At 42.7% G+C, this 15,442-nt stretch overlaps 1 protein-coding gene across 1 annotated transcript in view; it reads left to right on the top strand.

The window, feature by feature from the left end:
• The window catches only part of RBM44 (RNA binding motif protein 44), a 356,864-nt gene that overhangs the window by 197,437 nt on the left and 143,985 nt on the right, over positions 1-15,442 (top strand). The window contains exon 5 of the mRNA XM_030209835.1: positions 6,333-6,423. Within this exon, the coding sequence (XP_030065695.1) occupies positions 6,333-6,423 (91 nt within the window). The remainder of the gene's footprint in view (positions 1-6,332; positions 6,424-15,442) is intronic.

Here is a 15,442-nt window from a genome sequence, read left to right as displayed (position 1 = left end):
CATAACAAATAAATACATTAAAATTAAACAGTTGTAAGCAAAAACTCTATAATTTTTATATAAAAAACAATGGAGGTAATTATAAGTAACAACATTAATAAAAATGAACAAAAACAATATACAATGATATAATGAAACAGGTAACAAAAATGGCATATAAAAGTTAACAAGAGAACATGGAAGGACGAAACGGTATAAAAATTGTATCCGAAAAAGAAAAAAATGATCAATATTGTGTAATTTGTTTGTCCCCCGCTGCTTCTGTATTCCCTTCAGTCTTTAGCACACCAGCATCCCTAATTGTTTCATTTTTTTGACATATTTTTTGTTACATTGTATTATCTACTCATTTGTTTCTTCCAGCTATTACTATTAGGTTTTTAAGTCCCAGTGTTTCCATATTTTTGTTTTTCTGCAAATGTATGATTGCCTTATTCCTCTTTCATTACCCTTACTTTCATCCGAGTTCTTGTCTGTGGGTCTATTAATCACGACTGGCAGTTTCTACCTCTGTGGCACTGTACCTTGTTCTTTGCCTCACTGGCGCTGTCTAGTGATCTTCACATTTTCTTTCTTTATATGCACCACTCCATTTTTCTCCTTTTGATCTACCTAAAACAGACCATTAGTTTTATATCCTCAGTCCCATTCCACCCCTTTTTTTCTTTCAGAAATTGTGTATTGCTACATTTTTATTTTCAACGTTTCTTGGTTTCATGTGACAACTTCCAATCCAACTACATAATATTGATAATTTTTTTTTCTTTTCTAGCCTGCACCTCATTTGCAATTCTATTTCTATTTTTATTTATATTCATATATGTACATATCTATATATATAAAAGGCAACCCCAACGTTCTATGAAGCCTCCAGCCGGAAGTGTGAAGCGCCAGAGATATCCGGTTTCCCCATGAGTGAAGGAAAACAGCACAGCACGAAATCCCTCTCTCTGTAACAGTGAAGGACTCAGAGGGGGGAGGAGAGAGATGCCCTCACTCTCTCTGTAACACAAACACAGCACAGCAGGAAACTTAACACTGAAGGACTGGACTCGGAGGGGGGAGGGGGAGGGAGAGAGGGCAGAGGGCAGGGACACTCCCACATGCACACTCTGAAGAAAACCTTGCTAGCCCCCGTTTCATTTGCATCAGAAACGGGGCTTTTTTACTAGAGTTATATATATTTTATGTACATCTTTTATATTTCCATATTTCAAATTTCCATATTTCAGCCTCACGTTTTTCACTGTATACATTGATATAGTAACATAGTAGGTGACAGCAGAAAAAGACCTGTATGGTCCATCCAGGCTGCCCAACAAGATAAACTCATATGCACTACTTTATATGTGTACCTGACCTTGATTTGTATCTACCATTTTCAGGGCACAGACCATTGAAGTCTGCCCAGTACTAGCCCCGCCTCCCAACCACCAATGCTGCCACCCAATCTCTGCTAAGCTTCTGAGGATCCCTTCCTTCTGAACAGGATTCCTTTATGTTCCACGCCGCATGTTTGAATTCCGTTACCGTTTTCATCTCCTCCACCTCCCGCGGAAGGGCATTCCAAGTATGCACCACTCTCTCCGTGAAAAAATACTTCCTGACATTTTTCTTGTCTGCCCCCATTCAACCTCATTTCATGTCCTCTAGTTCTACCGCCTTCCCATATCTGGAACAGGTTCGTTTGCGGATTAATACCTTTCAAATATTTGAACGTCGGTATCGTATCTCCCCTGTTTCTCCTTTCTTCCAGGGTATACATGTTCAGGTCAGCAAGTCTCTCCTTATAACTCCGGTCACCACAGCCAATACTGGCATCGCGTCTGCAGACAATCTTGCTAAATACTTCAACGAAAAAATTGCAAACCTACACAAAACTCTACCTCAGGGCAACACAGATACCGAAAACTTCATCAATGGTTTGGACCCAACCCCTGGTGAATACTCAGTGGACCGAACCTGGTCAAACTTCGCTCTCCTCACCGCCGATACAGTTACCCAGTCGGTTAACAAGTGCTCCAACACTCACTGTCAATTGGACACCTGCTCCAGCTACCTAATAAAATCCACCCCCCACCGCTTCATAGTAGACCTCACATCCCACTTAAACTACATGCTTCAACAAGGTCTCTTCCCTAAGGAAAAAGGCAACATCCTACTCACTCCAATACCAAAAGACACCAAGAAAAAAAACAAATGACATCACCAACTAACGCCCATTAGCATCTAGCCCACTGGTAGTCAAATTAATGGAAAGCATGATAACCAAACAACTTAATGATTATATAAACAAATTCACAATACTACATGAATCACAATCAGGATTTTGCCCCCTACATAGCACTGAAACAGTACTAATTACTCTCCTAACTAAATTCAAGCAGGAAATAGCAACAGGTAAAAGCATAGTTCTCCTCCAATTCGACATGTCTAGTGCATTCAACATGATCAACCATAAAATACTACTAAGACTTCTAGATTACTTCGGGATTGGTGGAAACACACTTAATTGGATCAAGGGTCTCCTAACCACTAGAACATATCAATTTATTTATTTATTAAATTTGTATCCCGCGCTTTCCTGCTCATCGCAGGCTCAATGCGGCTTACATAGTAGCAAGAGAATACAATCTGTTGTATCTGAATCAACAAATTGGTAGGACAAATGAACAAGGGTATACGGGATAAAAGTGAAATCAAGCTCAAACATATCATCACCGTGGAAAGCAAACTGCGGAGTACCTCAAGGATCACCATTATCACCGATCCTTTTTAACCTTATGATGACCCCACTAGCCAAGTCCCTGTCCAACCAAGGCCTTAACCCATTCATCTATGCGGACGACATCACAATATACATCCCTTACAAACACGATCTGGCAGAAATCGCCAACGAAATCAAGCTGAACTTGAACATCATGGACTCATGGGCAAATGCAGTCCAACTAAAACTCAACACAGAAAAAACACACTGTCTCATCATCTCATCCCAATACAATACATATAAACCCACAAACATAAACACCCCAGGTTACATCCTTCCTATCTCAGACAGTCTGAAAATTCTCGGCGTTACAATCAACTGGAACCTCTCACTAGAGAACCAAGCGAAATCTACAATAAAGAAAATGTTTCACTCAATGTGAAAACTCAAACACGTGAAACCATTCTTCCCGAGGGAAATATTTCGTAACTTGATACAATCAATGGTACTAAGCCATGCAGACTACTGCAATGGAATTTATGCGGGATGCAAAGAACAAATCATAAAGAAACTTCAAACCGCCCAAAACACAGCAGCCGGGCTTATATTTGGAAAAACACGGTGTGAAAGCGCCAAACCCCTCCGAGAAAAACTACACTGGCTCCCAATTGTTTTCAAAATCTGCACCCTGGTTCATAAAATTATTTACGGCGAAGCTCCGGGATACTTGATAGACCTGCCAACCGGAAACGCAACAGGATCAGCACGAATATACCTGAATCTCCACTACCCATGTTGCAAAGGACTCAAATAGAAATCAAGTTATGCATCCAGCTTTTCCTATTTAAGCGCACAACTATGGAACGCACTGCACAGCATATGACCACCTAAATTTCCAGAAATCACTAAAAACAAAACTGTTCAAAAAGGCATACCCTACCGACCCAACATAAAAGCCTGAATACCTGCAACACAACGAAACCAAAGCTCATAATGGACATAACTTAACTCTTCCTCCCTAAGATCCCCCAATATCACCTTGCATTTGTTCATACCGGAATTGGCGAACGCCGATACGGTACTATGTAAGCCACATTGAGCCTGCAAATAGGAGGGAAAATGTGGGATTCAAATGTAATAAATAAAATAATGTGTTCCAATGTTCTTTCGTTTTTGTTTTCTTTATTGTTGTTTTTTTTTTATTTTCGTTTAGACAGTGTTACCAGACATTCTTCTTTCATTCCACACCTACATTCTGTGTTTTTCATCTCAAGGTCAGTCTTGCAATTGCCTATTACATATGTCAGATACAATTTTTTACAGTTTCATCCTTTCATGTTCTCTTGTTAACTTTTATATCCATTTTTGTTACTTGTTCATTATACCATTGTATTATTGTTTTTGTTCATTTTTATTAATGTTATTACTTATATTACTTCCATTGTCTTTTATATATAAATTATAAAGCTTTTGCTTTCAATTGTTTAATTTTAATTTTTATGTATTTATGTAGTGTATGACTCCTGAAGAAGACGGTAGATCTGTCAAAACACAGCCCCCTGTCGGGTCTTACACACACTTGGTGCTGAATAAAGTTACTCCAACATACCATCGGCTGGAGAGATTTCTTGGTCCACCCCTACTCTTTTGCATCTGATTTGGGACTACATGTGGGGATTTTCTTACCCTGACCTGTTGGTTGTTCTGTTTATTGGCCCATCTTTTCTGCAAGAGTCTTTAGAAGTCTTGGAAGCCACAAGAGTCTTTCACCATCCCTGAAACACTGGGTCAAGGCTGCTATTGATGAGGCATATATAATTCATGGAAAGTAGTACTGGTGGGGAAGTGGGGCCTGAAGGGCCACTAGACATGGGGATATTCAATCTCCTATGGATGGTTTTGCCTGAACACATTTGCAAGGTTTCCACATGGTCATCCCTTCACTCCTTTGTGAAGCACTATAAGATTGATGTTCTTGCAAGAGGGGATTCTGCCTTCAGAAGAGCAGTTCTCTCGTCCAGTAGGGTATTGCTTTGAGACATTCCATTTGTTTGGACTGGTTTAGCAGAGATGAACAGGAAGGTGAAATGTGAATTTTCTTTTCTTGAGTCCTAGACCAGTCCAGGACCCTCCCTGGAAGACTATAGCGTACAGGATTTCCCTTGGACTTTTCCTGAGTTTGTAAATAGCTCATGATAACTTCAGTAGGTAATGTTACATTGGTTGATAAATTGCAGTGGTTTTCAATGGAGTCAATATGAGAAGGTGAAGTGATTTGTGCTTTGGTAGTAGTATACTGGATATTTCTAGGCTATACCAACCCTTAAAATGGTGATAAAACTTTCCAGTGACAGTTCCGTTACCTCCATCTGCTGATGATTCAACCTGTTTGTCTGGACTTCTCTAGAAAAGGAAATTAACAAGTACGAATAAATTTCACCATAGGCCCCAGAACAATTTACAGAAGAGAACAAATGGTCTTATACAAATTTACACCTATTCTGAGGCTGGTACAATATATCTGGGAGCAATGCCTCCAAATGGGTTGGTGTTGCACATTCCAAGACAGTAACAAACCTTATTTCTAAGCCATGGTATATGAAGTATGATTTGCTGATGCTCACTGTAACACTTGCATTGTACCAGTGAGATGTTTTCTGGCTGTTTCTGGCATTTTATAACATAACGTCTAACATAGTAAATGACGGCAAGATGTAACATATATAGGCAGCTTATCCAAGTGTGCTTGAAAATTCATCTTAATCAGCTTTGGGGCACCCAAAATGATGAGAAATATTTATGTACTCTTCTGTCACATTTTCTTGATCTTGGACTTTGTTTCTTGATACTTGAGGATCATTTCTCTCTTTGCATGATTAATGGACTTAGAACTGACACCTCTATAGTCTGTGCCATTCTTGTGTTCTGGGTTTTTTTTTTTTTTTTACACCACTGTATCTGGTTCCCTTCCATCTAGATGTTTGAGTTGAAATGGGGCTGTCCAGGTGAACATATCTGTTCGGGTATGTACATATTTTGTAAAGTATACACATACCTTTCTCCTAATTCTGCACAGATTCCACCCTTGGATATATCCTGTGCCCAGATTATATTAAAAGTGCATGTGTTCTTAGTGGTATGTGCTTGTGGGTACATATGTCTGCACAACTTTATAAGAGCTGTTTTTCATGTGTATGACATGTTTTCCATGTGGAAAATGCTTTATAAAATGATTACCATAATTGATCAATTGGTGGCTATTTCATTTTTCTAGGCTAGAAAATGTTCAGTACTGTAAGACTGGAAGAGGTTTACAAGGTATCCAGAATAAGAATAATGGAAGTATTGTGAGTAAAGAGGGATTTGTTTAGGAGTGTTATCTTACAAGTTGTTATGAACTGCGATATGTCCTTAACTGTGTATACTGTTAACTGGGCAGATTGGAAGGGTCTGTACTACACTATTGTGTTTTTGTTTTTAAATGAAAGAAAAATGGATTTTCAGAGAGATCCATATATATAGTTATCCACTTAATTTTTGTAAGTACTGAAATCAAGATTTGAGCATGCATCTTTTTCTGTTATGTTGTGATGCTCATTTTACCTATTCAAATTTTATTTCTCAGTTGGCTTGCAACTCTGACAACAATTCGCCATTCCAGAATATTTCCAGTATAGTTCTTGAAGGAGCTCAGTGTCAAGAGAATGAAAAAAATGGTAAGGTTTACTAATCAGTAGCATCAACATTTCTTGTAATCTTGTTTTATTGGTTTCTTTATACAGCAAAAAGTTAAGCATGTCTGATCCCCTAATGGCCATTTGATATATTCATGGTTTGTTATGATTAGCATTTTGAATTCAGTTTAATATTGGAGGTTTAGCAAGTTAGCGTTAAAGAGTATTTCTGGAGCTAAGAGTGATTGAAGTGTGGATTGAAATACATGGTCTGAACTGTAAGAGTCCTAGTGCTGGTATAGCAAGGGCTGTATGTGTATTTGAATTTAGGAACCAGCAACTGAAGACTTTTCATCCCCTCTTTGTCTCCCTCTGAGTTGAAGAACAGTGTGTGGGGGGGGGGGGGGGGGGGGGGGGTCAGTGAGATCTCCTCCAAGGAAAGCTATTCTAGGGTCTGATTTACTAAGGATGTTTTCCTATTCTTTGTTGAATGGAAAATACATTTTTTTGTAAATGTGGTCCTTAAATGCACCAGTACAGGCCACTGGAAGAAACGTCAGTGGCTTCCCTCTGTACTCCTGTCTTTCTGACTGTCTCTCTCTTTCTCTCTCACCTGTGACTCACAAGATGGGAGAATTTACATCTAAAGTCTTGGTGCCTAAAAAAGACTTTAGATACAAATTCTCCCGTCTTGTAAGCCGTGTATCACCCTCTACTCCTCCTTTTTTGGTCTTCTATTGTTTCCCTTGTAGACTCTCTCTTAAACATAACATACTAAAAATAATTACCATAATTCTACTATACAATAACCATAAGATATTAAAACACTCAAGCCAGTTATCCATACACTTCATTGTATTTTAATAGGCGTCCCATTATAAAAGTCTTGGGGAGGCTTAGCCTCCCTAAACCTCAAAGCAGGTATATGAAATCCATATAGAGGAAGCTAGATTGCATTTTAAAGTTTTGGTATTGACCTTTAGGGCTTTCCATGGAGATATTCCGAAATCTCTTTTTGCTAGATTTTCCTTCTGTTTGCAAAGTAAATGCTTGGCACCCAAAATCCTCTCTGACCTACAAGGCAGCATCCAGTTGGAACTCTCTTCCATCTTTCTTACAACATACAGAATATCTCTTTGAGTTTTGGAAATTACTTAAAACTTTTCTTTTTGGAAAGTATGTCACATAATTCATAATTTATAAATATTTTGTTTGATCTTTGTGATTGTTTAACTTCTGGGAGTATGCTCCTTCTCTTGTTGTTATCCACTCAGAACTTGTCAGTTGTAACGGGCTATAAGACGTAATGTAATGTAATCTCTATTGTTTCCTGCCCCTCTCTCCTGCTGTCTTCCCAGGTCAGTGGTGTGCCTCTCTATCTCTTTTCCTCCAGCAACCTCCCCCCCCCCCCCCCCCACTCACCCTGTTGCTGTTTTCTTGGATTGGGTGGTATACCAATGTAATTTTTACCAGCAGAGAGGCACTGGATCATTTTTCTGCTTGTGCCGCTGCAAGCTCAGCTGCTCCTGCCCCTCTGCTGCAGGAAGTGTATATCAGAGGTGCGGGAGCAGTTGATTTAGTGGTGGCACACACAGAAAATGGTCCTGCGTGCCTCTGCTTATAGAAATGATATGACTCGGAAAACAGCAATAGGGTGAGCGAGAGGGTGGGGGAAGAGAGAGAAAGGAGAGGTGATGGATGGGATGAGAGGGAGAGAGAAATGGGACAATGCTGGATCAGGATGAAGGAAAAGAGATGAGAGAGAGATGGGTTAATGCTTAATGGGGAAGAAAGGACAGCGAGAGAGTCAGTGAGAGAAATGGGGGTAATGTTGGATGGGGTGATGTCAGAGAGAGAGAGAGTATAATGCTGAATGGGGAGAAGTGAGACAGGGAGAAGAGGAAAATGCTGGATGTAGGAGAAGAGACACAAACACACACAGAGATGGGGTAATGCTGGATAGGGAGAAGAGACAGAGTCGGGGTAGTGCTGGATGGGAAGAAGACACATACACAGAAAGACGGGGTAATGCTGGATGGGGGAGAAGGGAAACGGTGAGAGATGGGGGTAATGCTGGATGGGGTGAATGAGCCAGAATAATGTTGAATGGGGAGAAATGAGACAGAAGAAGAGGAGGTAATGCTGGATGGAGGAGAAGAGAGAGAGAGAGAGCGACATACACACATGCACATACACACACAAAGAGAGAGATGGGTAATGCTGAATGGGGAGAAGAAGCACAGAGAAAGATGGGATGAAACTGGATGGGGAGAAGGGAGTCACAGAGATGGGGTGATGATGGATGGGAGAGAGGGACTCTTTTCCTTCATCCTGATCCAGCATTGTCCCATTTCTCTCTCCCTCTCTTCCCCCTATAATGACACTGGATGAAGTAAGTAAGAGAGAGATGAGGTAATGTTGGATGGGGTGAAGTGAGAGAGAGATGAGGAAAAAGAGAGAGGGTAATACTGGACAGGGGAGAGGAGAGACTGAGGAATAAGAGGACCTGGGTAGAGTGAAAAATGTGGAATGTTGTAGATAGATGCAGTGAATAAAGGGAGATTGAATACTGGATAGTGAATGAAATTTGAATGGATAGAGAGGCATGAAAGTAGAAAAAAGTTAAAAAAGGAAAAGTCAGTGTTGGAGATGAATGTAGTGGAGGAAGTGATGAAAAATAAATGGGAGACCCTGGAAAGAGAGCAAAGAGAAGACAAGAAAGCAGTAACCAGAGACTGGGACCTACAGGGTTAGAAAAATTAAATGGCCAGACAACAAAGGTAGAATTTTTATTTTATTTTAATGTAGAGTGAAGTAGTTCGGTAGCAACGTTAGTCCACTTTAAAGGTTAATAAATTCAAATAAAGCAGAAAATAAGGTGATTATCTTTTCATTGTACTAAATACATTCTTCAGCTAGCACTTTCAGAGGCCAAAACCACCTTCCTCAGGTCAGGATAGAACTACTACTACTATTTATCATTTCTATAGTGCTGCTAGACATAAGCAAGTCATTACAGTTCAGATCATGCATTTCAATCCACACTCTGAGAAAGGAGGTTTTGGCCTCTGAAAGTCAAAAAGGTATGACCTTATTTTCAATTTTGTTTTATATTTGTTAATTTGTAATGTAGAGATTGGAATGTATCGGTTTCTGAAAGTTATATCTGTTTTCTTTATTTTGCAGTGTATGGAGGACATGCATCACTGCTTCTCTTTCTCTGGTGTTGCACTATATGCAGTCCCGTCCTATCTTATCTAATTTATCTAGGAATCTTCACGATATTGACCCTTCATCTCTATCCTCCCATGTTTCAAACCTCCTCTCTACTGTGGCACCATCCACGTCTGTCAACGAGGCTGTTTCTTCTTACAACAATACTCTATCCTCTGCCTTAGACACTCTTGCACCTTTGATGACCCGCCCTGTAGGGCGTACAAAACCCCAACCTTGGCTGACTTCTAATATCCGCTACCTACGTTCCTGTACCCGCTCCGCCAAACGCCTCTGGCAGAAATCTCGGGCCCTTGCTGATTTCTTACACTTTAAGTTCATGCTGACCTCCTTCCAATCTGCTCTTTTACGTGCCAAACAGGACTATTATATCCAACTGACCAACTCTCTTGGCTCTAATCCTCGACTTCTCTTCACCACATTGAACTCTCTCCTCAAGGTGCCCCCTCCCCCAACTCCCCCTTCATTATCTCCTCAGACCCTTGCTGAATTCTTTCACAACAAGGTTCAAAAGATAAACCTTGCTTTCTCTACCTCACCACCTTTCCCTCCACTAGTCCGTTCCCCTCTCTCTCCTTCCCCTCATTCCCTTTCCTCCTTTCCTGAAGTTACTATTGAGGAAACTACACTTCTCCTTTCTTCCTCAAAATGTACCACCTGTTCCTCTGATCCCATTCCCACCCACCTTCTTAATGCCATCTCTCCTGCTCTTATTCCTTTTATCTGTCACATTCTCAACCTCTCACTTTCCACTGCGACTGTCCCTGCTGCCTTTAAACATGCTGTGGTCACACCTCTCCTTAAGAAGCCTTCACTCGACCCTACTTGTCCCTCTAATTACCGACCCATCTCCCTCCTTCCTTTTCTCTCCAAATTACTTGAGCGTGCTGTTCACCGCCGCTGCCTTGATTTTCTCTCCTCACATGCTATTCTTGACCCACTACAATCTGGTTTTCGCCCTCTCCACTCAACCGAAACTGTGCTTACTAAAGTCTCCAATGACCTATTACTGGCTAAATCCAGAGGTTAATATTCCATCCTCATTCTTCTTGATCTTTCCGCTGCTTTTGACAATGTCGATCACAGCATACTTCTTGATACCCTGTCCTCACTTGGATTCCAGGGCTCTGTCCTTTCCTGGTTCTCTTACTACCTCTCCCTCCGCACCTTTAGTGTTCACTCTGGTAGATCCTCTTCTACTTCTATCCCTCTGCCTGTCGGCGTACCTCAGGGTTCTGTTCTTGGTCCCCTCCTCTTTTCTATCTACACTTCTTCCCTTGGTTCATTAATCTCATCCCATGGCTTTTCCTACCATCTCTATGCTGATGACTCCCAAATCTACCTTTCTACCCCTGATATCTCACCTTGCATCCAAACCAAAGTTTCAGCGTGCTTGTCTGACATTGCTGTCTGGATGTCTCAACGCCACCTGAAATTAAATATGACCAAAACCGAGCTTCTCATTTCCCCCCCCAAACCCACCTCCCCGCTCCCCCCATTTTCTATTTCTGTTGATGGCTCTCTCATTCTCCCTGTCTCCTCAGCTCGAAACCTTGGGGTCATCTTTGACTCTTCTCTCTCCTTCTCTGCTCATATCCAGCAGATTGCCAAGACCTGTCGTTTCTTTCTTTACAACGTCTGTAAAATCCGCCCCTTTCTTTCCGAGCACTCTACCAAAACCCTCATCCACACCCTTGTCACCTCTCGTTTAGACTACTGCAATCTGCTTCTTGCTGGCCTCCCACTTAGTCACCTCTCCCCTCTCCAGTCGGTTCAAAACTCTGCTGCCCGTCTCATCTTCCGCCAGGGTCGCTTTACTCATACTACCCCTCTCCTCAAGACCCTTCACTGGCTCCCTATCCGTTTTCGCATCTTGTTCAAACTTCTTCTACTAACCTATAAATGTACTCACTCTGCTGAAGGGTCCATCTAGTCTGCCAAACAAGATAAACTCATTACATAAGATTCAATGTGATACTTCATATGTGTACTTGATCTTGATTTGCCCTTTCCATTTTAAGGGCATAGACCATAGACATCTAACCAACACTGTCCTTGTTCTAAAATTTCTGAAGTTGTCATCAAAGCCCCTGAAAAGGTCTACTCCAACTCATCCAAGCCTATTCAGCCATGATCAGGACACAGATGGTAGAAGTCTGCCCAGCACTGGCTTTGCTTCCCAATTACCGGTGTTGCCACCTAATGTCCACTAAGCTTCTTTGGAGCCATTCCTTCTAAACAGGATTCCTTTGTGTTTATCCCATGCATTTTTTAATTCATGTCCTCTAGTTCTACCACGTTCCCATCTCTGGAAAAGGTTTGTTTGTGGATTAATACCTTTCAAATATTTGAACATCTGTATCATATCACCCCCGCTTCTCCTTTCCTCCAGGGTGTCAGGTTCTCAGGTTCAGAGCCCGCGGGGCCGGGCTCTGGAGCAAACATGAGCCCTTGGGCTGCTGATGAGGAGCGACAGCAGCAGGCAAAACCCACCAACCGACGCTGGGCAAACACACAGGCACCGGCAGGGACTGCAGGCACCGCCCAGCAAGCCGGAACACACGGACTGGAATCCCCCGGACTGGGGGACACAGGACTGGAACACCGGAACGGAACACACTAGACTGGAGCACACCGGACTGGAACACACACCGGACCGGAACACACTGGACTGGAGCGCACTGGACTGGTCTGTACAGCTTCACCTGCACTTAGCCACTGCCCCCCAAGGGTTGAGCCCTTGGGTTTGAGTGGCCGGCAGGACTTACCAGATACCGGATGACACAGGGACCAGGACTGGAAACAGAAGTACTCCTAAATCCTAAATTGATCTAAGTGCTCCCGAGCCCTAAACCAAGTACGCTGGGCAAGCACACCGGCAGGGACTGCAGGTATCGCCCAGTGAGCCGGAACACACGGACTGGAATCCCCTGGACTGGGGGACACAGGACTGGAACACTGGACCGGAACACACTGGACTGGAGCACACCGGACCGGAACACACTGGACTGAAGCACACTGGACTGGTCCGTACAGCTTCACCTGCACTTAGCCACTGCCCCCCAAGGGTTGAGCCCTTGGGTTCGAGTGGCCGGCAGGACTTACCAGATACCAGATGACACAGGGACCAGGACTGGAAACAGAAGTACTCCTAAATCCTAAACTGACTTAAGTGCTCCTGAGCCCTAAACCAACAGAAGTGTTCCTAACAGTAAACTAACAAGAGGACTTCCTAAGCCCTATACTAACAGGAGTGCCCCTAGGCACTGACCTAACAGGAGTGCTTCTCACAGCACCAAAAGGAAAAGCAGGGGAGTTACAAGAGAAAGGCTGGGAAACTAAACACATAAGCTAATAAAGGTGCTTCCTAAGCACCAACCTTCAGCAGACCTAATACAGGTACTCTGAGCACCAAGCTACAGAAGCTCTACAACTCTAAACTAACTAAGGTGCTCCCACGCACCAACCAACCAGAAGAGCTCCTAGCACTAAAAGGGAAGACAGGAGAGCCACAAAGGAAAAAACAGAGAAGCTAAACATGAAAGCCAAAAGTGCTTCCAAAGCTCTAAACACAAACAGCAAAGACTGCAATGCTCCCAACAGCACAAACACCAGAAGTACTTCTAACAGCCAAATCTGCAGTGTTCCTAACAACACCAAACCCAGAAGTACTTCTATCAGCAACAGAGCTTCCAAAGCCCTACACACAGCAATGCTTCCAAAACCAAGAGGGAAAAGCAGGAAAGCTAAACACAATGTCAGAAGTGCACACTGCACCATCCTACCTAAAGCAAACGTTGCAAAGGCCCTGAAGGAAAGAACACCACTTCCTTATCAAGGCCCTCCCAGATGATATCACACTCCCTAGACCCAGGCATCTAGCACACTGAAACCCAGAGAGGCCCAACCCACACCAACACAGCACCGTGAAACACTTGAAGCCAGTACACTCAAAGAGAGGTAGAGCTAAGTCAGTCGATACACACAGCTGTAGTAAAGTGAAACAATTAGAGTTGTGCTGCTGGAAGCTGCCAGCACAGAGAGAGAGAGCTACCTCAGAAAAGACAGACAAAAGAAACAGAAGCCAGCTAAGAAGCTGACCCCTAGGAAAAAGGTAAGTTTGAGAGGGGTTCTGACCACGATCATAACACAGGGTATGTGTTTTCAGGTCATTAAGTTTTTCCTCGTATGTTTTGCTATGCGAACTCTATGCCATTTTTCTTTGAACCACTCCAAGTCTTTTTATATCTTTAGCAAGATACGGCTTCCAAAATGGAACACAATACTCCAAGTGGGGTCATTTCTTCTGTTGGTTATGCCCCTCTCTATGCAGCCTAGCATTCTTCTGGCGGCAGTCAGTCTTGTCGCTTTTTTTTCCTCACCTTGGGATCCTTGGACACCATAACCCCAAGGTCCCTCTTCTGAGCCGAGCTTACCAATCTGTCTCCTCCTATCTGATACAGCTCTTTTGGTTTCTGCACACCAAGTCTGTTATTGAAATGGACATGGAGGAAGCCACTGCTTGCCCCTGGATTGGTAGCATGGAATGTTGCTACTAATTGGGTTTCTGCCAGCTACTTGTCAGCTCGATTAGCCACTGTTGGAAGCAGGCTACTGGGCTAGGTGGACCATTGGTCTGACCCAGTATGGCAATTCTTATGTTCTTAAGTGTATCACTGCACTTCTTGGCTTTAAATGTTAACTGCCGGACCTTTGACTGTTCTAATTTCTGGATATCTGTTCTCATGGTTTCTACTTCCTCCGGGGTATCCACTCTAATGGCTATTTTTTTGTCATCTGCAAAAAGGCAAGCATTTCCTTCTAACCCTTCAGCAATGTCTCTCACAAATATACTAAATAGAATCGGCCCTAGCACTGACCTCTGAGGCACTCCACTTCTCACCTTCCTTTCCTCTTTGCTGATTCCACCCCCCCCCCCCCCCCCCCTCGCCACATGTCTGTCAACCTGTTTCCAATCCAGTTCATCACTTGGGGTCCCAAGTTCAGCGCTCTCAGCTTATTCATGAGTCTTTTGTGAGAGACTGTATCAAAGGCTTTGCTGAAATCCTAGTCGTGCATGTCCTTTATTCACTTCTTTGGTCACCCAGTCAATCAAGATTCTTTTGGCAGGATTTTCCTTTGGTAAAGTCATGTTGCCTTGGATCCTGTAATTCATTGGTTTCTAGAAAGTTAACTATGTTTGTACTCAGCAGCGACTCCATTATTTTTTCCTACCACCTATGTGAAGTTTACTGGCCTGTTTTCCACTTCTTCCCTATCTCCACTTTTGTGAAGAGGGACCGTATCAGCTCGTCTCTAATCCTGTGGAACCTCTCCCGTCTCTAAAAATCTGTTAAATAAGTTCTTAAGAGATCTTGCCTTGTCTACTCTGAGCTCCCTCAGTATCCTGGGATGTATCCCATCCGGTCCCTTAGCTTTGTCCACTTTCACATTTTCAAGCTGTTTATAAACTTTTTTCCATGAACTGTGCAATATCCACTCCATTCCCAGATATACCCTCGACAGCTGACTATGGTCGTCCTCCAGGTTTTTATTCTGTGAACACTGAAGAGATGTATTTTTTCAGCACATTCACTTTATCCTCATCATTCTCCACATAGCCATTCTCAGCATCTTTCATGCCTTAGCTTATGCAGCAGATGAATCCAGGAACTGGTGGGTTGTATCCATCTACCAGCAGGTGGAGATAGAGATCACAAAGCTGAAGGCATTGATACCAAATGGTTACTCCTCCTTCACTTCATTATATCTCTATCTCCAGCAGGTGGTGGACTGCTCTTCAGCAGTTCCTGGATTTGTCTGTTGG

The sequence above is a fragment of the Microcaecilia unicolor genome, chromosome 7, assembly GCF_901765095.1.
Source record: "Microcaecilia unicolor chromosome 7, aMicUni1.1, whole genome shotgun sequence".
Taxonomy (NCBI): Eukaryota; Metazoa; Chordata; class Amphibia; order Gymnophiona; family Siphonopidae; genus Microcaecilia; species Microcaecilia unicolor.
Note: the sequence above shows the minus strand (reverse complement) of the source record. Positions and strands in the feature narration are given on the sequence as shown.